Source organism: Micrasema longulum, unplaced genomic scaffold (genome assembly GCF_059751315.1).
Source record: "Micrasema longulum isolate JH-2025_06_02 unplaced genomic scaffold, ASM5975131v1 h1tg001940l, whole genome shotgun sequence".
Taxonomy (NCBI): domain Eukaryota; kingdom Metazoa; phylum Arthropoda; class Insecta; order Trichoptera; family Brachycentridae; genus Micrasema; species Micrasema longulum.
Genome location: NW_028279114.1, coordinates 28 through 26,515, shown reverse-complemented (window position 1 = coordinate 26,515; position 26,488 = coordinate 28). Strand labels below are relative to the sequence as shown.

Here is a 26,488-nt window from a genome sequence, read left to right as displayed (position 1 = left end):
TTTCAGGTGAAAATCCTGAGTAAGGAGATTGAGTGGAGTAAGCCCGCCTCGCCGCGAGTTATTGGCGCATTCACCTACCATTCTCAAGGTACTCGGTTCGATTCCTGGCAGAGAAGACGTGAAATATTGATTGTAAAACTGCAATACTTTGTTGTTCCCGGACTGGTACTTGAAGCGTAAGACCGATCACTGATCACTGATCACCTTACCTTTATGTAACAGATGATCGAAATACACTTTACCAACGCAGTGCACTATACATCACTGGGCGTGGAATGGCTGGATATCACTACTTCATTGTATTGGACAAATAATGGACTTCTTAATTCCGTTTCAGGGTGCTATTCTGGACCGGCATCAGGTGACGGACGTCCGGGGAACTGTTAACATCACCTCCAGTGGAGCGTGTGAAGTCTAACTTATTCTAGTTTACAATAAATGTATTTTAAAATATACATTCAAATATGTATAATAATGTAATGTTGTATAGAATTAATTGTCATTTTTTTGGAAGAATGTTTTTCTGTATTGATAAATGAATTTATTGGTGTTACTGTTATTTGAATATAAATAATTTAATATTGCAAATGTGGTCTTCTTTTTAAACATATTATGATTATAAACATAGCTCCTATTTTATACAACAGCAAAAGAAATAGCCTTTGACAAACTGTTTTTCATTTGTTTACTTGCTTGTTTTAGTAATTTATTGAATTACAATCAATCTATAATATTAATAGTCTAAAAATAATTGATTGTGTCGGTCATGTATGGGCACGTTTCACACGTATCGCGCCAATCCACTCGGTCCGGTAAAATTAGGGTGGATGAATACTTATTTGTTATTTTATTTTTTGGTTTTATTTATTTAGTTTCAGTAATAGCAGGTGAAAATTTTGCTAAAAGAAATCAAGTGGAGATTACTCGGCCTCATGGTGTACTGTTTCGTGTGTTTATCTGCCTATTAATGAATGAAATAATTATTTATGAATCCACCTTATGTTATTTCATGAGAATTACGCTATATACGAGAAGTAATGTGTGCCAATTTTAAGGTTAACTATAAGGCTGTTGAATTATGCGTTCTCGAATATGTAGCCATATAAATATTTTAAAGACAATATTTTGAGTTTGTCCACATTTTTGTAGACAAGGACTGGATTCATTAAATAGCAATAATTCCCCCACTTAGACACACTTTCGCCGCGCGCATACTTGAAGTCACCGAGTAATATTGCCAGATCGCGAAGAATATAACCACAACACAAATGTAAGGTAAAAAAAAATCAATTTGTTAATTTTTCTAAAATTTTATTGTGCACTCGGAAACATTGATTGACACAACAGAGTAGATAAGTAAAGGGTCCTTTAATAAGAGTAATTGAATTAATGAACTTTGAACTTAAAATAAATGTTATTTGACATTAAACGGATATTTTTATATCATGTCAAATAATATTTTATGTTTTAAAGATAATGTCGGCCAAATGTCTACAACGACGTTGTTTAATCCGAGGTTCAATTTTCATTATTGAGCAAAGTTGGGTAAAAAAAATTACTACTCTGGCAACACTAACGAAATTTCCATTTTGTTTCTTCGACAATCTGACAGATGTAAAAATAATTCAATTTTTAAGTAATGCATTTGTGACAAACAAATTCATTTGATAATTACACATGAAATGTGATTGCATCCTGTTTCTTAAAGATCCTAGCAGTATTTCTACACTTTAAAAAGATGCGGAATGTTATTATTCATGCCGTGAATTAAAAGACACGGCATGGTTTTAAATTCGAATCAGGAGTTGCGTACTGAGCGACGTCTACAAAGAAACTAATGGGTCAAAACGTAAACCTACTCATAGTAGTAGTAGTTGAGTCGCCTTCTGTTTAATGTGCGTATGCGGTTTCTGGACTATTCTTAATTCTATGAGAGAATTATTTACAACTCGTTAAAAATAACTACTATTATTGAAATATTTGGGTAAATTATAAGAACACTATTTCTTTTTTTAAAAAGTAATAAATTAGTAAAATGCTGTATAAAGTTTTTAGTAATAAATTTATTTATTTCAATTTCAAACACTGGTTTCATTATATTTATTCAATGGATTACATATTTATAAGATACAAATTTAACTATAAATTTATGTTCTTTGATTTATACAATAAATCGTTGATATGCAAAATAAATGGAAGTATCATAAGAAAAAGTAATTCAGAGTGCACTCAAACCACACAAGGTATTTTCAGAACTAATTCAATATCTATAAAATGGACACTTGAAATAGACTTATTTTTTTCATAAATATCTGTGGACATTTATTTACGACATTGATCCAATAGGGTCAATGTCGTAAATCGCAATATTACAGGAAATTGCGTTTTTTTCATTGACATCTACCTCTACAAAATAGCGGGAAGAAAAAAAAGTTATCGGACAATCGCCCTTTTAGATCAAGCCACAGAATAATTTCCTATAATTTGAGTTGGTTTTTATTAAAATAGACAGCAAAAAGTTTTTCATTCCAAATTGATTTTTGAAAAATGAATGAAACCCTAAAAAATGTTGCAATGAATGAAAAAAAATTTTGACTTAATTAGGTATAACCCCATTTTTTAGTATTTAAACATTTTTTTAGTCTATAATAAAATAAGTCAAAACTTCAATCGTATTTTTTCATATTAAATATAAACTACATATGAATAATATTACTTTGTTTAAACAGCAACCAGCGATTAAAAGTATTTATTTAACATAACTTAGATTATTTAAAATATCATTCATATTTTCTCCTTGCAATAGGTGACCGGGCCACTTATTTGTACACGGCTTAACATTGTAATTTTTTTTAAGGAGATTAATAAAACATATTTTGATGATAGACAACAAAAAAGAAATATACGTAATTTTATTTTGAAAACACATTTAAGTATATTTTGTTGAAACAAAATTGTGTAATCTTATACAAATATAGCACTGTAAACTTATAATACAACTGTAGCAGCAGACTCAGTCATGATCTCTACCTTTGTTATTATAATCGTCAATGAGACATTATAGATATATACAAATAAAGTCACAAAACAAGAGAGCTAACGAAACCTATTTGGGCAAGTTGTGTCCAACAGAAGTGGCCTGGTCTCATCTTGTAAAAAATCATCTCAATCATAAAAAAATAATAGCTAGGTGCATCATACAATATCACAAAAGCATGAATGTTTTCACAATAACGCCAGGTAAAAAATAAGCTAAGTAAAATAGTAACATTTAGAGGTTACATTAATTTTAATAACTTAACTATTAATAATATATTTCGTAATAATGCGGAAAGCGGCAGGGTTATTAATATTAAAATTGATAATTAACAGTAAACACATTAATGTAGACCTATAAAAATCTTTTACTAATTTTCACATCATAATATAAGTGCATAATACATCAAGTAAAATGAGATAATTGATTGTAGTAACAACATACATTGAATTGGTAGAGGTCATTATATTAAATTATATCAACATACATTGAATTGGTAGAGGGAACTTATGAAATTCAAACAATGTTTAAAAATAAATTATTATAGTTAAATAACAAACAATTTAGAAAGCTGACATCTAGATTGTCTCTCAAAATTGTGCCAAGAAAGGAGGAAGGAAGGGTATTGTCGTACAGTGTCTAATGTCGTGCATGAGATTTCACAGGGAAAGAACTGCCCAATGAACTAATTTCCTGTCACAACATGATCGACATGCACACACATATATAATATTTTACTACGTCACTCGGTCGGAAGCAGTGTTTGGTAGTGAGTGCAGGTTTTGTTTTGAGCTCCGCCAGTATAAAAAAAAATGACAATAAGAAAATAAGCCATACTTTATTTCTTACATTATTTTTAATTTCAACGCTATAAATATCCTTTTAACAGGTGATATAAAAAAAAATGTTTTGAATATTTCTATAATTTTATATTTTGCTACACGTACCATACGTATGAATTATTACACGCTTTTGGCGGATTTATTGAAAACGGTAATATCTTGGGTATGTTAATTAAATTGTAGTAAAAAAAAGTTATCTTTATTTCGGATGCCACCACATTTTCAGCGAAAAAATAATTCTTCTCCACTTGTATAGTATTGTCTTAGTATTGTCTTCGACAAACTATTGTGTTTTGTAACTTCCTTCTTTCTAGCTTCAACATAAACATAACCTAAAAAAATTATTAAGCATTTTATGATGTTCCAAATAAAATTATTTATCACCTGGTTTTGGAACTGAACTGTTCCCATTGTCAAAGCGCAGCGCCAGATCTTACCGGATGTAGCGCCCTGTTACCTACTGAAACGAGTCGGGAATGTACATGTTCGTAAATTAATGAGCATATTAACCCCTCCCTTGTCAACTACTTGTTTTATAGTGCCCGGTTCTTTGTGCCAACTGAACCTATGATAGGTCCCGCTCTGTCAAAGCATTCAAATATATATGGTTGATTTATTCTCATATAAATGGCATCATGTCAAAACTAGAAAGATTAATTAAAGGGACAGAAATAATATTTTATTTGAAAGCATTTTAGTTATTTATGAATAAGGGTATTTAGTAGAAAGTGGTAAATATACTTTTAAATCGAAAAATATTTTCATTAAAAACAAATACATAGATTTAAAAAAAGGTATTAGCTAAATTTAATTAACACAATACAAAAACAAACAGATAACGCTGAATATTCAAAACTGTAAAATAATCTTGTGTGGTCTAAAAACAAAATAAATTTTTGGGTTTTAATGCTGTTTTGTCTTTCTTCTTGTGAAATTATTAAAACTACCGAATATTACGCAGTTTGGAAACTTTATTTTATTTTTTATTTGGAAGTTCAACGAGAATTCATGAAATAAATACAACTTGAATAACCATTGGTATCATTCTTCAATATATTCTTCATTATATAACTCCATCATCTTTCATAAATTATATAAGATAAGTGTTTAGCTTAATTAAATAAATTAGTAAAACATACACTTAGATCAGTGTAACCCTTTTTAATTAGTAATATTTTCAAGCATTTATTAGGAAGAAAGATACTTTATTGAATAATTCGTTCACATACATAATTAAAAATAACCCCATATTTAAGGATTATGCTCATATTATTAAAATTGTCAAATAAATAAATATTTTTGAAAGCTGTCTGTTATTTTATGTTAGGTCACTAATTGTTGTATAAATTCTACTTGTTATCTCTATAAATAATCTAATTTGATTCAATTTTAAAAGAGTTTGTAAATTTGATTGGATGTATAATACTATATATAGTCATAAGGATAATTTACAAAATACGTTTATTCGCAATATTTAATAGTTTCATTTGTGATAGCAAATACATATCTGAATAAAAGTGTCAAGGTTTAAAAAAGAACTTGAAAACATCCGTAAATGCTACAAATAGACAAGTCATGTATTAAAATCATCAAAATATGATTTAAATTAATCATTACTTGCCTAGGATTCATGGTGGAAGATACAAATATGTGTTGACTTAAAAATGCCGATTTTGAAGTTGCTTATTTGTAGGAATATTTTCATTCAACTAAAATAAGTTTTATATATATTTCTATAGAAAACAGACGACTTCTCAATACATATTCTTAGCTTTAAACTGCTAAGTACTAATATAGTTTTTTATATTACTGCACTTTTTTTAAAGATTTTTTTTTTTCAATTTAAAAATCATGGATTGATTTTCCAAAACAGTTTAAAGTGAAGTACATTTTGAATAGCAAATAACAACATTTCTTGCAATGTAATTTATGCTGATTAAATGCGATGCGAACTGGAATACAATAAATATAAATAAAATCTAAATGTATTAAAAAACAATATGAATGAATTCTGAAACAAAACTTAATGATAAAAACAGCTCACATAAAAAAAAAACATTGTTCATATCTCTATTTAAAATGAATTGAAGTTACCACTCATGCAACTCATTATTGAACAATTCAAGGACATAATAATTTATTTTGTATAATAATATTATTATGTCTATTCCTTTTTCATTATATTTCATAATACATATATTTAAATAATTGGTTAAGTGCTTTTAACATTTTAACTGTAATAATATAATATATTGTCATCACTAGATCGATGAAAGTTAAAATTATCCTATCAACACGAAAACATATTTAAGATGCTTCAGTTTACACCAATTTCACAATATAAATCACTAATTATTGAATATAAAAACTAACAACATCTAAATGCTAAGTATACATAGCTAGATATAATTTAATTTATTATTTATAATATTATGCAAGGAGTGTTATACTGAATTTCCATATTTTATTTTTATTATTTTCATATGATGCAAGGAGAGTTATCCTGAAAATTATGATTTTTGTTTCACCTGTTAAGATTACAATAAACGGAGTCTGTATGCAAATTTGTACATACTACTCAAACAAAAATTGCTAAATTATTATCAGTAGGTATTTGAAGCTCTTAGCGTTTTTTTCACATCCCTAATAACACACATCTTTTAACAGAACTAAATATTACTTCTTTTTTTTAAAGAACAAGAGAAATATTTAAATTTTCATACCATTTCCTAAAAGTCGTAAATAACTTGTGTTGGAAAAATGGAAATCGAGTTGTGGTAGAGTGAGATTTGAACTCGGACCTTTGATCCGTGAGTTCAGAATATTACCACGGGACCACAGCCCAGTTCAAAATGTAATGTGCATTTTCAAAACATTGATACACTGGTAAAACATCAGTCAATTAAAAAAGTTCACTGTAGTATATTTAGGAACTCACTATTGTAAAATCAGTGAAATTTAAAATTATATTGAATAGCTACTACCAACTATCAATTTGGATTGATTTTCAGATTTGATATTATTGCAGTATTAAATAAATAAAAATATGGAAGATAATTATTTGAATAAATTGTTAAATAAGTTACATTACTAGAAGGTTTTATTAAAACTATTTTTTTTTTAATGTTTGAGATAATGTTTTTGTAATCAATGTTAATGGGTTCCTACTTCAAATAGTGAGGTTTTGGAAGCCGATTTTTGTTAAATTTTATTAGATCTGACATTTCTTTTTTCTAATATCATACACAATAAATTTATTATGCAATGCTTAAAAACTTGAAAAACGATTCAGATTTTAAAAAATGTGTTGAGTTATATTCAAGGAGATGATAAGAGGTTTTTTATTAATTATTTCTCAATATAGTCAACTTTAATTTTCTATATCAAAATTATAATATCTTATAGAATTAAGAATAGTCCAGAAACCGCATACGCGCATCAAACAGAAGGCGACTAAACTACTCTTATAGGAGTAGTTTTACGTTTTGACCCATTAGTTTCTTTGTAGACGTCGCTCAGTACGTTGCGTCGTTTTAAAGTGTAGAAATAATGCAGGGATAAAAAAAAAACAGGATGGGATCACATTTTATGTGGAAGTGCATGAGTAAGTGCATGTGTAAGTAGCACATGTATTACTTAAAAATTTAATTCTTTTTCCATCGGTCAGATTGTCAAAGAAAACAAAATGGACATTTTGTTAGTGTTGCCAGGGTAGTCAAATTTTTTACGCTACTTTGCTCATCAAATATTATTTAACATGACATAAAAATATCCGCTTTAGGCAAAATAAAATTTGTTAAATTTTTAAAGTTCATTGATTCAATTACTCTATTAAATGACCCTTTACTTATGTACTCTGTTGTGCCAATCAATGTTTCCGCGTGTACAATACAATTTCAGAGAACTTGAAAAAAAAAATTATCTTACATTTGTGTTATGATTTTATTTATCGCAATCTGGCAACATTACACGGCGACTTCAAGAATGCGCGCGGCGAAGTTGGGGCAGAGTGGGGGGATTTTTGGACACAGTCCGATGTATTCAAGTATGATTCTACTCTCCTTCTGGACTATTCTTAATTCTATGTATGAAAGTTTTGATTGCTTTCTTCATCGTAACATCGTACAAATATTCACATTTTTTACATTGAAAATTGGAGTAAACTAGGTATATTAACAAACACCAGTAAGCCTTATCATTGCAAGATGAGTACCTACTACATTGTAATAATTTAATGCATCAAAAATCAATAATTGAAAAAGACGTTTTACTTTTCGTTTACACAATATTTTTTAGAGATGTGTAATACTTATAATATGGACAAATATATGGGTAGAAACACCTTATAATAAAATGCATTATTAACATTAAATTAATGTTTTATAGAATAGATACATGATAATCATTTTAAAACACACAATTTAAATTCATTTCACAAATCAAACATTTTCATGAAATACCAACACAAAGTTTGCCACTATGACATTGTGGGGAATTTCAGTGCAATCCTAAATTTAATTTAATGAATCTACAATCAAAAAATTATAATCAACCAGAAGGCGCGTAAAACCAAGTTTGCATACATCGCACTGTGTCCAAAAGTTTCCCAACTAACCCCCCCCCCCACCCCCTGCACGACATCCTGCCTGCGTGCATGCGTGAAGTGGCCGCGTAATGTTGCCAGACCGAGAACAATTATTATCATAACACAAATATATGATAATTTTGTCTTATGTTATGTTATGTTTTACAACAAAAAACATTTTACTGAAAAAAACATTAAATAATCATTTACTAAAAAGTTAATTAATACCTTTAAGTTTGTAAGTGAAAATTCTTGATGGAAGTTCATTGTAATTTATTATATACATAAAAGACGAGTGATACTTTAATTCACAAATTTGGAATATCCAGTGACCAGTTTCATCGCTTTTGCGACATCTTCGAGACTGGTATCTTTATTAAGGAGTTCAATGTATTTATACAAAACAGAGGTAAGGATAGATAACTCATTAGTTAACCTAAAAAAAAATTGATAATGATCCTTAAGATAAAATAACTTTATTTAATTTACTTTCATATAATTTTGAACTATATCCTTACCTCTGTTTTGTATAAATACATTGAACTCCTTAATAAAGATACCAGTCTCGAAGATGTCGCGAAAGCGATGAAACCGGTCACGGGATATTCCAAATTTGTGGATTAAAGTATCACTCGTCTTTTATTTATATAATAAATTAATTAATACCGTTTAATATCATGCAATGGTTTATTAATAGAAAGCCGGGTAAAAAAATTTACTACCCTGGCAATACTAGCAAAATGTCCATCTTGTTTTATTTCACAATCTGACAGATGGTAAAATAATCCAATTCTTAAATAATATTATTAGTGCATTCGCTACTTACACGTGAAATGTGATCCCAACCTATTCCCATTAAATCCCAGCAGTATTTTGACATTTAAAAACGACACATGTCATAATTGAATTTAAATTGGCAGTTGCGTACTAAGCAATGTCTACAGAGTAAGTAATGGCCAAAACGTAAAACTAATAATTTAGGCGGCTTCAGTTTGATTTTCGTATGCGGTTTCTAGGCTATTATAATTCTATGTCTACGATGTACAAAAAGTTCATTAAAATAATTCAATTTTTATAAAATCAAAAAGTGTCTCAAAACAACGTCACGAACATAGTAAATACATTTCTGTGATGAATGGGATTGTCGAATTATCGAATAAACCATTAATTTTACCCATTCACTGTTAACTAAATTATTGCAATACTTTAGTTTTATGAATTAGCATTCATTTCGTAACAATTTATAATGAATTTTCATAAAATAAAAAAGATTTTACTTTTGACTTTTTTCAATTTACTTGAAGTTAGATAAAAATATCTAATACTTTTAATCCATAAAGAAATTAAATTCCTTAAATAATGGCATGCAAATAAGGTATTGTTTGTAATAAAAATGGAATTAAATTACATTTACGGTAAATTAAAAGTTTAAAAAAGACTAGAATAGAAAAGTTCATATTTTTTTCATAATATATGAGTTTTTCAAAATTTTTCTTTTCATCACACTCACTTATTTTCTATAGATTTAGTAGTTTTATGCAAATATTATGCAGTATAATCCGATACACCATTTCACCAGCGCTTGTGGCATCCTTAATACATGCTAATTATTCTAGAGATAATAATGAAATTGGTTTAATTTTTAATTAACGCTATATTTGTAGGCAGCAAAAATATAGTATCAAGTGAAAGAGAAAAAGAAAATAATTTGTGACTAAAATCAGAATCTGTCACCGAGGCCATAATGAAAATATAAACCATTTGGATTAACGTGACAATGACGCCATTTTGATTTTTGAAAATCTAGACAACTCAACTAGAAGTAAAAAAAAACATTAAAAAGGCTTTTATCCATAGACAATATGTGAACTGAATAGTGGAATTAGAAATGGCTTTATTTATTTATTCTAATGCATACAGTAAAATCTCTATGCTCAGCATTAATCCGTTCAACAAGATCCTACAATGAGTCATGTTATCACATGGGAATATGAAAATCTAGGCACTTGAAGGACTAATGACTTGTCATTGGCTGGTTCAAGTGATCATGTTATACATTGTGTAACTATGCCCGTAATTGAACTCAATAGACTAATTTTAAAACCTGTTATATGTACATAACCAAACACATGCTTATGCATGCATCTTACCGCCATCTGGTGAAATTTTCGCAAAGTAATACCGAGACTATTATCGATAAAACTATGTTATAATTTATTTTTTAATAAGGAGAACTTTTTTAGAAGTCTAGGCATTTACAGGGCTTGTGATCTGTCATTGGCTGTGGAGCATTCACAATTCTGCCTATTTTGAACACCCACATTTTCTCAATTCTTCTATTTATTGATTTTTGTAAAGTAAATGACCTGAAACCCTTATTGATGTGGGTTAGATTCTAAACCCTGTACACAACTAAAAAAATTTGGACATTCTCATGATATTATTAGTTATAATATTTGACTTTTTTTTGTATATTTGATTTAAAAAAAAAATATTCTGTGTAGGTTTTGATCCAACATTTTAAGCTTCAGAATTTAGATTACGGACGAGTCTGAGTTTTATTGATTCAGTCAACTCAAAACTTCCATACTAAAATTGGAACATACTCTCTATAGTGCATCCTCTATTATTTGATTGCTAAATGACTTAGGACGATAACTTAAAACAGAGATTTAATTTTTTGGTGCTTTGTATCTTCATACATTCATGATTTATAAGTCAAAGGTGACATTCATAATAAGTCAAAAGTGATACATTATGTATGTCAAAAATGACATTCATGATGTAAGTGAAAAGTGACATTCATAATAGAAATTGATACACATTGTGGGGTAATTACTACAACTATAGTCCTTAAAATATAGCTTAATTAGCAAAGGCGAGGACATAACTTTGTAGTAATTTCAAAGGAGTGATTTATATTGACACATGAAAAATCATTTGTATCTGGCATGTTAATTAATTTTTTTAATACAATGCTTGACATATAAATCAACGCAATTATATAAAATCAGCTTTAAAACTAAAATAAACCTAATTATTAACGACGTTCTTACAAGGTTACGTCATTTTGAAAAAAATGTCAGAGATGGGACCAATTGATCAATAAAAAATAGTTAATTTGTTGTTCATGAAATATATTTAATGTCTTATTTTTTAATAAATAATTGTCTAAACACACTATAATAGGCTTGTGTTTGCGTTTTTATATCAATTTTTGGAAACTGAGTTGCATGAAAAAACTGATAAAATCGATTTGATCGGTACATCACTAGTGACATTAGTTTGGTAGCTGTCATTTTAATCAAGCTATATTTTAAGCACTAAAGGTAACTTCAAAATCAGCATTTGTGAGTTACCCACTAAAAATATTTTTAATATATTTTTTTTAAATTTAAATTTTTAAAGTTGTGATTCATTAAGATCATATTATGTTGACTTAAATGCATGACTTGTCTCTTTGTAGCATTCACGGAGGAGGATAAAAAAACGTGTTTTTAGTGGATAACTCACAAATGCTGATTTTGAAGTTACCAAGTTATTAATTACAAATTACCCCGCGACATGGTGTAATTAAAAAGTGATATTCATGTTGAAAGTGAAATTATGTTTTTGAGCTATGGGTATTAGAATAATCTCAAATTTAAAATCCCTTACCGCTTGTGGAATTTAACTCGTAATTTGCATATTTTTTTATTCAAATTTAAACTAAAATACAAAGCACCGAAGAATTTTTCCACTTAGCTAATATCTTATTGACTTAATAAGTAGACCATCTTTTCTAGATTCTCTTCCTATTTAGAGCAGCAAATATTCTATATTGTACATATTGATAACACGGATGAATAAATTCTAAATTATCATAAAGATTAATTTAAACGGTTAATTTATCTAATTTAATTTCCTTATCTATGAATGATGTTAAGTGTATTTAAGCCCCTTTTCTGAAAAAAATGGAAAAAAATGAAATTAATGAAATATTTACATAATAAAGTAATCAAATAATAACAGGCAAAAATAAGAAAACATATTTACCAATTTGCATGGGGAAAAAATGATATAACCATAGCCAATGACATACTGTCACATCCGAAACCACGATGATCAGTATGAGCAAGAAGACATATTGGCAAATTAAAATATTTTTTTAGAATGTATAAAATTTAAAAAAATAAAATATCAAAAAAAGCAAATGGTTGCTTACTTCTGCAGGGGTGAAACGAGGAGGAGGAAGGGGGGAGTCTGACACTGCGCCGCGCTCCCCTCACTTCTCCCCTGCATAAGTAAGCAACCATTTGTTTTTTTTTATATTTCATTTAAAAAAATTATTTGTTCTAAATATTTTTTAAAATATGCTAATATGTCTTCTTGCCCATACTGATCGTCGTGGTTTCGGATGTGACAGGGTTTAAAGAACACCCTGTATAATAAATAGACTCGTTACTCCTCCTATACTCGTCTTTCCCTCACCTAATGGTGCATAGGGCACTACATTGGTACACCAATTGCAGCATATCTTGATTTTTTTTTGTTACATTCATGGTTAGATGATCAGTCTTGCGCTTCAGATGCCAGTCCAGAGACTTTGAAATATTTTAGTGTAAAAATACCTTTGTAAATAAATATTTCATGTCAACCATGTCGGGAATCGAACCTGAGACTTCTTGCATGGTAGGAAACCGCGCTGACCACTACACCACGAGGCCGACAAATACAACCTCCTATACTAGCTACATCTAAAAAATATTAAATATTGTATTGCCCTCAACAATTTATTTAAAAAAAGAGATAGCATATTATGGTACGCATGCAAGAAAGAGATATACGTATTTCTTTGGTTCTTAATATTTTAGTGTAATTTGTTACCATAGATAATAAATACGACTATGGTTACAATTTTGACATTTTCCAATCAGGACTTTGTTTTTTAATCAAATGATCTTTTTTGAACTTGCAAAAAAAAATTGTTTTTATTATTTCAAATTTCTCTTAAATTAGAAGCAATGTTATTTTAACACTATAAAAGTACATTCTCGTGCATTGATCGTGTATTATCAGCGCTATGAGGATGTCATAAGTTCTAGTCGGAGAGTTCTGCTGATTGTGTGTTGGCTTCCCGGAAACGGGAAATCTATCAAATCACTATCATTGGTTGATTCTTGTGACATAATTAATTTTCATCATTTTTTTGTACGTTTTTGAGAAGTTTCACTGCACAATTAAATGCTCTAATTTTTACCGCGTATAAGAAAACATTTTTTATATCCGATTTCCCGTAGCACTGAACTTCCTCATTATTTAAATGGATTTTTGAAACCAGTTTCAAATTTTATATTTCAATGTCTCAAATAGATATTTGTGCAGATTTTTTATTTTGGCATTTATTTATTTGGTCTACAAGCAATGAAAAATAATAATTAAAACACAGAAATACTGAATTATACTACGAACTGAATTATTTTTGCACGGCAATAAATACATAAACATAAATAGTACAGAATTATATTTCTATTTAATATAACCGAGTTTAGAAAAGGAAAAAATGTATTAGTATTAATTGAAATAAATATGGGAAACTAGTCTACATTTTTTTGTCTTTGTTTTTAATAAATATTTGATATAATGTTCATTCAAAGGTTTCACTGCATTTGTAGACCAACTGCAGAATTATCTTGACCTTAAATTAAAATAGTAAAATGATTGGTTATGCTCATAAAAAATATATACCTCGTATTTTAATGCCCTCTCATATTGCCCACATGTAAATATGTTAAAAGATTTTATTTTTTGTATGTTTCAGTTAAATCAATTTGAAAAGAAGAAAAATGCAATGCAAAGCTAAGATTTAATACTGAATATGTAAATACTCAATACGTTAAAATATTTCGATTTTTGAATATATTTTCATTTATTAGTGGATATAGTCATATTTAATACATATTATGTAGATATTGTTATATGGAGTCAAAATAAAGAATGCCACTGAATTTAGCTACAGTAATACAAGTCAAATACAAGAGCATTTATTGTTATGATATTGTAAATGCTGATTTAAAATAGTTGGTGTCTCCAGAAAATTCTTACGTGTGACACAAAGCATTGTTTTTAAAAAATTTCAATAAATCTTAAGAATTTTTTCTATTTGTGTATTTCACTTTCCTTAATAAAGGGCGGTATATTTTAGATGTGAAATTTCTCAGGTTGAATTCAAATTTGCTTATCTAAGTGGACATAGCATCAGAAGGATCTCTAGGTTCAAATCCCGAAGCACGCAAAACTTTTTTATAGCGGTATAATGAATATACATTCTCGTAGCGACTTCTTTTTTTGATTTGTTTAATTTTTAACAAAATTAGGTTTCGTTTACTTTGCTCTGTAATGTAGTAGGTAATCGATTTACCCAAATCTTTCGATTTGGATGGTCATTTTCAACGAGTTGTAAATAACCCACTGTTAGAAAATGTAAATCGAGTATGGGTAGAGTGGGGTTCGAACCTCGGACCTCTGATTTGTGAGTCTGTAACACTAGCCACAGGACCACAACCCGATTCTATACTTTATTTCTTAATTTTCCTGGACTGCCACCTAAGTATGAGAATAATAATCTTATTTATTATTATAATAAATAATCAAGATATGCAGAGTAATTCAGTGTAGAAATGCAGTGTCCTATAACATCATTAGGTGCGGGCAATGGCAGGAAAAAATATTTTTAAAAAAATACAAGGGTCTAGAAAAAACAGGCACGAATTAAAAACATTTATAAAAAAAGTATACCAAATTATATCGTGGATTGATGATTAATATTGTTTAAATTGTTGAAAACATATTAAACTAACTAAAGTAAGGATAAACATGGCAGAAGTTTTTAAGAACATATTGTTTATGGCTAATAATTTATCGTAAACTCAGGATGCGATTTGTGTCTAGTTTTATTGGACAGGAAGTGCTAAATAAATGAGGAATAATCAGGCAAAGAGTTGTGAAAAATATTAAAAAACAAATAATTTGTGATGGAAACGAATATTAATAATGATATATTTATATCTCACATATGAAGTATTGCCAATTTATGGGTTGATGCGAGTTATATGGCAATTATGAACCTCTTCACGCCTGACCTATAACAGACAAGCAATAGAAGCATGATTATTCCGCATTCAAAATAAGTGCAAAAAAACAAAACATGTCCATGAAAGGTAACTTAGTGTCACAGTGCTCGGAATATAATTTTACTATCTGTTTTATAAAAATTAAATTATACATATTTGAAGTTTTTTTTCGTCTACTAAAATATAGCATTTGCTTTTCCCGAATACAGTGATTGTTGCATTAAAAACTAATCAATGATTTGAAAGTAGTACTTATAAAATGAAACGCCTGGCGACAAATTACTGAAGATCTTCTTACAACAGGGGTGCACTGGTAGGAATATGATGTTGTTTTAGCTTTCATATTTATTAAGAAGTGCTGAGACGAGCCAGTGCTGAAAAATAACTACTATCCTCAATAAAACTTGCATATCTGGGCCACATCATGCAAGGAAATGTGTTTCTGCAGCTAACCGTGATAGGGAAGATCGAGGGAAAGCGTAGAGTTGGAAGGCGACAGATATCCTAGCTGAGGAACATCCGGGACTGAACGGAAGTATGCGGGGTTGAGGAGCTGTTCCGGTTAGCGCTGGACAGGAAAGACTGTGTTTATTTACTGATAAATATGCATTTAAGTCTGGTCATGTCAAATACAGACATAACCGAAGGGCATGTATGACAAAATGAAAGAATGTGGAAAAAGCTAGAAATGTATGTCGCAATAGACATGTGCGGCCATCCATCTAGTCTGCCTACCCCTACGGAGAAATGGTGTGATAGTAGTAGTTCGTTCAAATGTGACGTTGCTCTTTTATCTATTTATTTTGCAAAATCTGTGGATTTTTTCTTCTACTATGGTCTGACAGCTGTTTATGATTGGAGATCCAATTTGTAAATGATAGCAACATAAAGATTTGTATAATTTTCAGCTATTGAGTGTTAACATAAGTTGGGACCGTTTTGTTCCAAATGAAGATACCAAGAGAATACAATAAATTAGCCAATAATGTATTCTCCTTAATTTTTTTACAACACATTAGTCAATAATTCATAGCATCTACACCGTACACTGCCAAATATTGAGAGCAGCTTTGGCAACTGTATTTCCTCGATTGAACTCCAACAAAAGATGTCGAAAATGTTCACTTTCGTCTATTTGAAATTTCACTTTGAAAGCTTGTAATTTATTATTTTAATAAAATGATATACCTAGTCCTGCCATAAATACTGTTACAAACTGTTTTTATTATAATAAAAAAGCAATTCAATTTACAAAAGTTTTTTTTTATTACAAGGCCAACATGCATATTCCACTAATTGAAAAATAATTTTTTATTCAAGATGTCCTTCTCTTCACACAGGCCTTTAAACGTGACGGCCTATCGTCAATGGCAGCACGCACAATATCCATAGGAAAATTGGCCACTGCGTTTTTCAAATACCGTTTCAAGCTCTTCGAATTTGGATGTCGGTGCTACAGACCATGGTCTCCAACACTGACCACAATTTGTAGTCCAGCGGATTTAAATCTGGGCTTCCAGAAGGCTCTAATAAACTCCAGTATGTGATTTTCCAGCCATTGCTGGGTAGATTTTGCCTTATGAGCTGGAGCAGCAGAATCTTGCTGGAAGATCCAATGTCTCGAATTGAACATTGTGTCATTGAGAGGCTTAACAACCTTTTCTAGAATGTGATCTTGGTACAATTTCGCACTTGTCTTCACACCCTGAGCACAAAAATGAAGCTCAGAAATCCCTTCGTAGGAGACACCCCACCAAATCATCACTGCTGCTGGATGATGACCTCTTTGAACTTTAGGAATGACTTGAGCGGCTTCTTGAGAGTTATGGGCATACACTCAATCATTTTGCTTGTTGTTGTCAAACATTTTTTCACCAGAAAACAGAACTTTGCAATGCAAATTATTAGCATATTGAGAAATAAGTTTTTTGCTCTGGTCTTTTTAATGTCTCTTAAAGGTGGAGTAAGCAAATGACCAGTGCTTCTACGGTAAGCCCCCATCTTTAGGTCAGATTTGATGATGCGAGACATACTTCGAGACAAGATTTTTTGTTTACGGAGCAAGTTTCTATGAATTCTGCTTCTGAGTTAGAGGACGTCCAGATCTTTGTCGGTCTTCAGCACTTTGAATATTCTTGAACCGATTAATAGTTTGACACACAAACTGGCAACTTACACCTAAAAGTTTTAGGGTGTTGAAAATGTCTCCCAGCTTCTTCCCAACTTTGTGTAACGCGATTACAGCGATTCAGTTTTCTTTAGCACCCCACTCCATGTTTACTCGTTGACGTTCAACGACTGACTAATTATAGCAATAGCATAAGGGTTGGTACTTTACTTAAAAAAAGGTTACGGGTCTCTACCTACTGTTGTTTAAATTTTATGCATTTTTGAACTCGTGTAACATGGCAGGACTAGGTATGTAACGTAAAAGCAAACACAATATCTTGAAGAGCAGAAAAATTGAAATATTTGGGTAAATCAGAGGAACATAAATTTTTATTTTAAAAAAAAATCTAAAAGTTTCAGGTTCCAGTCCAGGGACTATGAAATATTAAAAATAAAAAAAAATGTTTTTAGGTTTTAATATTTTAAATATTGTAGCATATGAAATGCAATTTGAATTAAAATTATTTGATGACCTTTAGTCATTTTTCCTGGGTGAATTTTGTTTACAAGCTGCTGGAAAAACCGGTCTGAGCTAAATATAAATACCGATTTATACTTGCTCATATTCAAAATAAACATGTCGCCAGGTGTCAATAGCTCAAGCATTTATTAATTGAGGTGGCTTAAAATCATTCAAAAGATAATTAGTTTAAGTATATAACTGATAATACCATTTAATATTTTATAGTAAATGCCCATATTGTGGGGTAATTACTACAACTGGTATCAGCGTTTGTTAATTACCCACTAAAAACCAACTTTTTGGTCCTCTTCCACGAGTGCCACAAAGAGATAAGTCATGCATTCAAATTATCATAATATGATCATAATGAATCACGACATGATTATTTCTAGCATTGGCTAAGATAAAAAAATGTGTTTTAAGCGGGTAACTCACAAATGCTGATTTATTCTATATCATCACTTTGGTGTGTTGCTAATTTCAAGGTTTTATCATGTCCAGGCGGATGAAGAATACAGTTCTGCGTGTGAAATAGAACTGAACCCAAGATGAGCATTTTTGACTCGATGGCTGCTCTCGGGCAAAAATCCTGAACAAGAAAATCGAGTCGAGATAAGTCAGTTTCTTTGTGTAGTGGTTGGCGCGCTCGCCTACCATTCTCGAGGTCCCGGGTTCAATTCGTGGCTGGGTGGATGTGAATCATTTGCTTAAAAGGTGGCTTTACACTGCAATATTTCATTGTTCTTAGACTGGCAACTGAAGCGTAAGACTGATAAGGTGATCGGTAACAGATGATTGAATTACACTGCATTTGATTTGACAACACAGTGCTCGATGCAAAATCAGGTGTACATGAGGATACCATGCCATACGGCAGGAGCGACTCGTCTATATAAGCGATTATGTGCTGCTTACCATTATATTTAACTATCGATAATAATGTTTTATGGTAGTTATATTTATGGGAAAATAAATAGAATAACTGATATTTATTATAAATTACCGCCATGTTATAAATATCAATTAAGCGCGCCCAGCTTGTTCACAGTGAATGAAGAAACTAGCAGATTACATCAGCTTATTTCTTCTTAGAAATATGTATGTAAAACCCAGTTGCTGCTATTTCCTCCTTAAGTAAGCTCGCAGATTATAAATATTATTTGAAGATTGTCTATTGACAAATAGTATTTCAAACACGATTTCCTAAGGCTTATTTTTCTTTAATATTATACATTTGACAATATATAACATAGGACATGTGGCGTCCGACGTGACCCTTTTTGGCATTATTCATTTTGAGGAGTCGGCACAGAGCTCAGCGTTGACATGTCAATCATAATGAAAATAATATCTATTGAATATAATTGTGGTATTTTCAACCCAATGCCAGCGGGAACTATCTTTATACAGTCTGAGAAATCGAGTCCCGTACGCGGCAACTGTTTTAGACATTTTTGACTTTACAGGCTGATACTTTGATAAGTGCACGATAGATGGCCAAAAAGTTTGTATCTAAATATTCCCTGAACATTTGCTGATGAGTGACATCTCTGAATAATTTCTAGTATTATATTTGTTTATATTATAAAAGATTTCAATCAGAGGGGGCGAAAAAATGACGGAACGTTTTAATGCCCGCTCGAAATGTTAGTAAAAAAACATATTTTAAAAACATTTTAAATTATTCGAGAATCAAATGGGTACAAGTAGAAGATTGACTTATTATTACCAAAAAATGTTGATAAAAATAATGACTAAGAAATTAAAAATGCATGGCCAGATTTGTAACTGGAGAGAAATTCTTGGGTAGATTTTTTTAATTACCTATATGATTCTTATCAATTACAATAAAAATGAGTCACAGTGATAAACTGTTATCACTTACTGTATTCAATTGGCAACATACCATACCTAACAGATACTTTGAGATATATACGGTTTTATGACTACTTACATTTCACAAAATTCAAGAAATATCTTTATTAAATCGTCAAGTCTATATAAAGTGGAATAAAACTTAAAAAATACTATCGCCATTGTTTATATATTTACTATGATTTGTATCAATAGTGTGGATTTGCAAGTAACTTAAAATTGACACTTACAAATGCGCCGAACGCCGACAAACCCTTATTTCTAATAAAATGTACTTTTATTTATTTATTTACATACATAAGTTTATTGTACATTATTTGAGACATAAGTCCCAACTCCACGGGACTAAAAGTCCTGTGTTGAGATGGGACGAGCAATTATATGACACAAACACATGAGTATATCACCACAAATATAGGATTAGAAACATAAAAAATATTTTTAAAAACATATATATGGCACATCAATATGGTAAACAGTAAACTCAAGCATTCGGAAAATCATCAAGGAGTTTATTTATTAATGTATTTTTCCCCTATACAGCATAAAAAATATTTTTTTAAATCATGCATTAAGGGTCAATAGTGCAATTTTGAAAGAACGGCATTTTAAAATGGCAAAATTGTAGGGTTTTTATACTTTTTATCAGATTACACCCTGTAGTCTGTATGTGTAATAATTAGATGCGAGTAAAAAGGTTAATAAAAACTCCGCTATTTAATGGTAAAGTATATTATGTCAGCAAATAGTCTTGATTAATAAATAAATATATATAAAAAAATGGCTTCAATACTAATAATAATAAGGACTGTGTCAAAATTACGAATTAACATTACGATCATTTTTGAGATGTACCACAATAGTATGACATATTGTTAAATCCACACATGATTAGCGTGTAGAAAATAGCATTTAAAATCGAGGGGTCTTTCAATTTTTAACGGACTTTTATCGTGAAAAAATGCTTTGATTGCCCACAGCAACTGTGAAAAACAAAACAAATATTGTCGGTATCGTAGAACAACGACGCATGTGACTTTCTTTTACGTGAGAGCAGTTTAATTGTTTTCTTTACACTTTATGTCACAACTAGAGAAGTAAAAAAAAGTATACCATTTGATACTTGGGTTAGTTATATGTATTTATATATATTTTCAAACCTGGAAAAACATCTTTTTAATATCAAATATAAAAGAAAGTTATTGTTGCATTTTTCTGTCATTTTACAATCCCGACGATATATCCTTACTTTCGTAAATTAACTGTACATTTTTCGAAGTTGACAGCTGCCTGCTAGTATCGTTTCCATGGTAACAAGTTACACAGAAATAAATATTATAAACTAAGGAAATATGTATCTCTTTCTTTTATGAATGATTACACCTGTATTGTGATTATTTATCTCTTTTTTTCAAATTGTCGAAGGTAGCAGTAAAGATATGGCGAATATTCGCTAGTCTGTCTGCAAACATTTTGCCATACTCAAAACATTGTTCAAATAAAGATTTCTCGCGCAGTGTTGATAGCTAAAGCTTAGCTAACAATTAACAAATACAAATGTTTGTGTGAGAAAGAGGTTTTGTTTATATATATTTTTTTAAATTCTCTATTCGGATAAACAACGGCTACATTTATCATATATAAAAAACAAAACTAATAAGCCAATATCAGTAACCAAGAAGAGTTTCGCAATTGCTCCTCTAGGTGAAGTTTTGATGATTACAAAATATAATATTTACATTTGAATAATTATTGTTTTAAGCTTTGTTAATTACTTATGAACAAATATTTACCAATAAAAAGTTACAGTTGTTTTTACAATGTTTATCCGAAATGTTTTTACACACTTTCATGACATAAGCAGGCATTTTGTTTTCTATTCTAAACATCATGCCAGGCTGGCAGTCCAAGAACAACTAAACATGCGTTGGACATGACTGAGCGTTTGGGCCACAAGTTAAGTGTCATCAATGGCTGTTAACTATCGAATTCTGAAGCTCGTCGCATAAAAAAAAATGGTTGTTTGTTGACACGGTGATCACAAATTATTTATGATACAAGTTTTTACAATTAATTTAATTTTAACTTAATATCTCAGTATGATGTTGGTGCAGATTAGTGATTTTGACATAGACCTGATAACACAAACACATTAAAATTATCTAAATTATAAATGATATTTGTCATGCAATCAATGACCACTTTCCTTTAACCAAAGTGACTCGCAAAAATTATAATTATATGAAATGATTCCCAGGACATAAAGCAGATTGACAGAGCAAGAGGAGCTGATAGAAGAGGGGTGTAAGTGATTGTATGTAATTTTATAATACTTATCTTTATCATGTCTAAAACTTATTTTAATATAAAATAACATAGATAGAACCTGCTAAAAAATACAACAGAATGCTTGAAAATTCTCTCTTCAATTTTGTCTATTAAGTTTTGCAGAGAATTTGAAATGTAAAAAGAATATATTTGGAGACTTCTGTCAAGGTCAAAATAAAAAAAAATCAATGGTTAATTTTGTCATCCTGTTTTATTTCAAGTAAAAAAATAAGGTATCATTTTAAAACTATAGTTAACATAATTTAATAAAGCATGTAAAAAAAACTTATATTAGGTACTTCACTTTACATCATCATTTCAAATTATTTACTGTCAGGTTTTAAAATAATTTAAACAACATTATGAATTTAATATTGTTATTGAATGTCCTTCATCCATTTTTAAGAACTTTTCAAGTGACACGTGTAGATCATTGGAATTTTTTAAAGTGGTTCAAATATTAATTAAAACAGTGATACTAGACATATTTAGATTTTTATTGGTGTTTTGCAAAAAACCAGCATGTTTCCACGTGGCGACACTCCCCCTTCATTCTGTTGTCAATAAATAAGAGTAAATAATGGAGAAGCATCAACATAAGAGGACAAAGTTGAACGCAAACCATCAAGAGGATAAAACAATGTCTTTTGCACGCACGCCGATTATTCCAATATTTGATGCGGCCATTTTCAAGTATTTGCAGGATTTGGCATTGCCATATATTTATTTATCTTACTTGTTTACTTCATCTATCAACGTTTGCATTGTATACCTTTTTAGCGGTTTTTTTTACTGTCCGTTGGTTCTACGTGTCTGAACAAATGCAGCACCGATTTCTTCATTTTGTCGATAATGCTCGGTCTCCGCCTTGCCATTTTAAAATTAATAGTTCATTAAAGAAGTGAATCATTTAATTTGGGTAAATTAGGGGGCGCTGAGTTATGCCCAGCAAGTGAGAGAACACCTGTATGTCACTGCTGTGCCTCGCTGTCTTTAGTTTAGTAACCGAATATTTTTAATACTTTAATAATTGTGAGCTGAAGACCACACAACTAACTCTTATGTAGTTGTTTTCCCGGTATGTAAGTCAAATAAGATTTACTTCAAACCATAATCCACGGTCCAATCTGAAGAATAATATTCCAAAAAATAAGGTTATGAAGTGTCCAGAGGGGATCGAGCGAGCTAACTATGAAAGTCCAGGACTGTCATTAAATTTAAACCTGATTTTCTTAAAACTACATTTTTCATTACTTAAACCCCATTTCTACTCAGCTCCTTAATAGTATTTCTTTTGTAAATTGATTCATGCCAAGTACAACCAAATTTGAAGAAAATTACATAGCAAGAACAAAAATGGCAAACAAAACATGCAATTTTGTGAAAATTTTCTTTAGTAAGTAAATACTCACTGAATAAAGATAATCCTTCATGTACCTAAGGTGTACAGGAAACTACAATGGCACAAAAATAACAGTATGGTTTCAAGATGAGATGATCAATCTTACTTGTCAATAGTCACTGTAAAAGTCGAAGGTCACTTGTGCAGACATTGAGTTCAGAGAAAAATATTTTTAACAGTATTTAGAGTGAACAAATATTGTGCGAAGGTTATTTTTTATTCGTTTTAAATTAAATTCGAAACACAAATAACTTATTTCTCAAAGATTAAAATGCGATTAATAGCAGAGAAAAAAATCAGAGCAAAACTGAATTTGTAACTCCAAACATCAAAAATTTCACAAGTGTCCTTTTACTTTTGTAGTGAAGAATAAATTAGAATACAGTGGAACCTCTATATTTGTCAACTCCCATATTCGTCACAATTCATGACAATTTTTTTCTCCCATATTTGTTAGTATTTTGCGCATTGGTCATCACTCCCACCAGAATTGGAATTACTATTGGCTGTTTTGTTTTGATGGATAGCAACTCTTATTCTTAATTTACTTTCCTTGGCCATTTTTAAAGTGCGAAACAGATTTAATTGAATTTCAGTTATTTCTCATCTTCCAGGGCTGGTATTCCAAACGAAATTATAGTGCGGTATGGCGCGTTTTTGCGTACTAAATACGCATTATAGCGCGTTGTAAACGCGTTCGGAATACCAGCCCAGGGCTGCAATTATGAATTGTCTGTATCCCCTAGAGAGTGGTTAATTTGTGGATATTTTTTTTCCATGTGACTAATTTTTGCTTGATATTTGGCCACACTGACGATTAAACGTCAAAAAATATGAACACGTGAAATCAAACACGTTGAATTTAATTTAGAACATTATTGCGACTTTAAGCATTACCCAAAACACTTAATTAGGTTTAATTGGAACCCATTAGTTTTATTTCCGTTTTTGTAGCAGTTTTATAAACCATTTGAGGTTTAAACACCAGTGTGGCCATTATATGAAGCAAAGAGTCGTTTATTATAAATATAGGAGTTCCACTGTACATAATACATAAACAGAAATGGAAATCCTTTCAGAGAAGGAAATATGGTAGTCGAGGCATATTTACAGGGCTGATGAGGGTAGAATATCACCTCCATAAATAAGGGTTTATTTCTCAGAGTAATAATGCGTAACCTAGAGAGAAGCCCTATCACTATGTTTCATAGAACGCAAGCGATGTTGGTTAGCAACCAATTGGTGGCCATTTTGTTTTATTTGACAACATAAACATAACGGTTTGTTCGGATGCTTTTGTAGCTGTGCTTGGCTTTGTTTGTAAATAACTTGGATATTTACGTTATAATAAATAAAAATCGACTATGGTGAATTGCAGTATGTTTGGTTGCAGCAGTAGGAGCATCAAAGGTGTTAAAGGAGACAGTTTTCATAGGTAATTGATTTTGAATATTTTACCATGATTTACATTGATTTTTGGCATTTATTGTCCCGACACATGTATTATGTTGCTTAAAAACTTTGCTTATCTCAACATATTTACTTCAGATACTATTTTTTTTCAATTTAGGAGATAGATTTGTGAATTAAAGTATGTTTACTGTTGATAATGACAGTCGATTATGGGCAATATGTCAGGGCCACACTGGGCATCCATATAGTTTGAGTTTTTATCGAGTAGAAGTCGATTCAAATTTTACTCGAAAAAAGCAAAGTTAACCTTGAAATCGCATCTAAAATGACGTGTCCAAATTTCAGACCTCTACGACTCACCGTTTCGGAGATGTGACGGACAAACAAACAAACTCAACACAGGACCTCGGTTCCATTGAGGTGGGATTTATGTCTCAAAAAATATAACATAAGTATATTGTGGATAAAATGAATAAATAAATAAAAAAATAAACACACACATGTATTTTCAGTTTTACAAAATAAATATAGGCGAATTATAGAAAAATAAATTGGAATAACCCTGCAATAATAAATACACAGCTACATATTTAAAAATATTTACAATGCAAATTAATATCCATTTGGCAATTCTCGACCTGAGTACGGCCCATTATTTTGCTGCGAACTGTGGCTAACTTAATACCCAACAGTCATAAAATGGTTTTCCCACGTTTGGGCGCCTCTACAGCTTGGCGCATTAATACTCTGAGGTTTATTTAGTTTTAGTTCACAAGAATCGGCAGATAGCAGAATTTAAAAAATACTAATGTATTTTTAAACATGGGCAGAAATAGATCAAATCATCATAATTTCTCTATACGCACAGTGGTGCATAGGGCACTGCATTGGTACTGGGAATGCGGCATATCTGGATCGTCTGTTACACTTATACTTCGGATGCCAGTCCAGGGAGTGGGGTGTTGCGGTGTGGAACCACCTTTAAAACCAATATTTCACATCTACCCTGCCAGGAATCAATACCCGGGCCTCAAGCACGGTAGGAGAACATGACAACCATTTTTTTGGTAATGTATCCTATACAATACAAACGATCTCATTTTTTCTCATGAATTTAATGCGAGTAAAGTGGCATAATGATGTAATAACTTATATTTACATTTAAGTTATTAATTAAAAAATACTTGGTACATTTCCACTTATTTATTTCGACCAATTAGCGCTTTCACCCTCTAATGGGCATCTTCAGACTGGTGAATATT

General features: G+C 30.5%; 1 protein-coding gene and 1 long non-coding RNA gene across 7 annotated transcripts in view; one reads left to right on the top strand and one right to left on the bottom strand.

Annotated features, from left to right (window-relative positions):
- The window catches only part of LOC148273467 (MFS-type transporter SLC18B1-like), a 43,419-nt gene extending 34,909 nt beyond the window's left edge, over window positions 1-8,510 (top strand). For all 6 annotated transcript variants that reach the window (XM_088238661.1, XM_088238662.1, XM_088238658.1 and 3 more), the window contains one exon: window positions 338-8,510. In XM_088238661.1, the coding sequence (XP_088094787.1) occupies window positions 338-418 (81 nt within the window). In that variant the 3' untranslated portion in view covers window positions 419-8,510. The remainder of the gene's footprint in view (window positions 1-337) is intronic.
- On the bottom strand, window positions 2,049-19,827 carry LOC148273466 (uncharacterized). The gene is made up of 2 exons (XR_015824567.1): window positions 15,517-19,827; window positions 2,049-12,408 (listed from the first exon to the last, which is right to left on the bottom strand). It is a non-coding gene; the product is annotated as an uncharacterized LOC148273466 (long non-coding RNA).
- Between the last annotated feature and the right edge of the window lie 6,661 nt (window positions 19,828-26,488).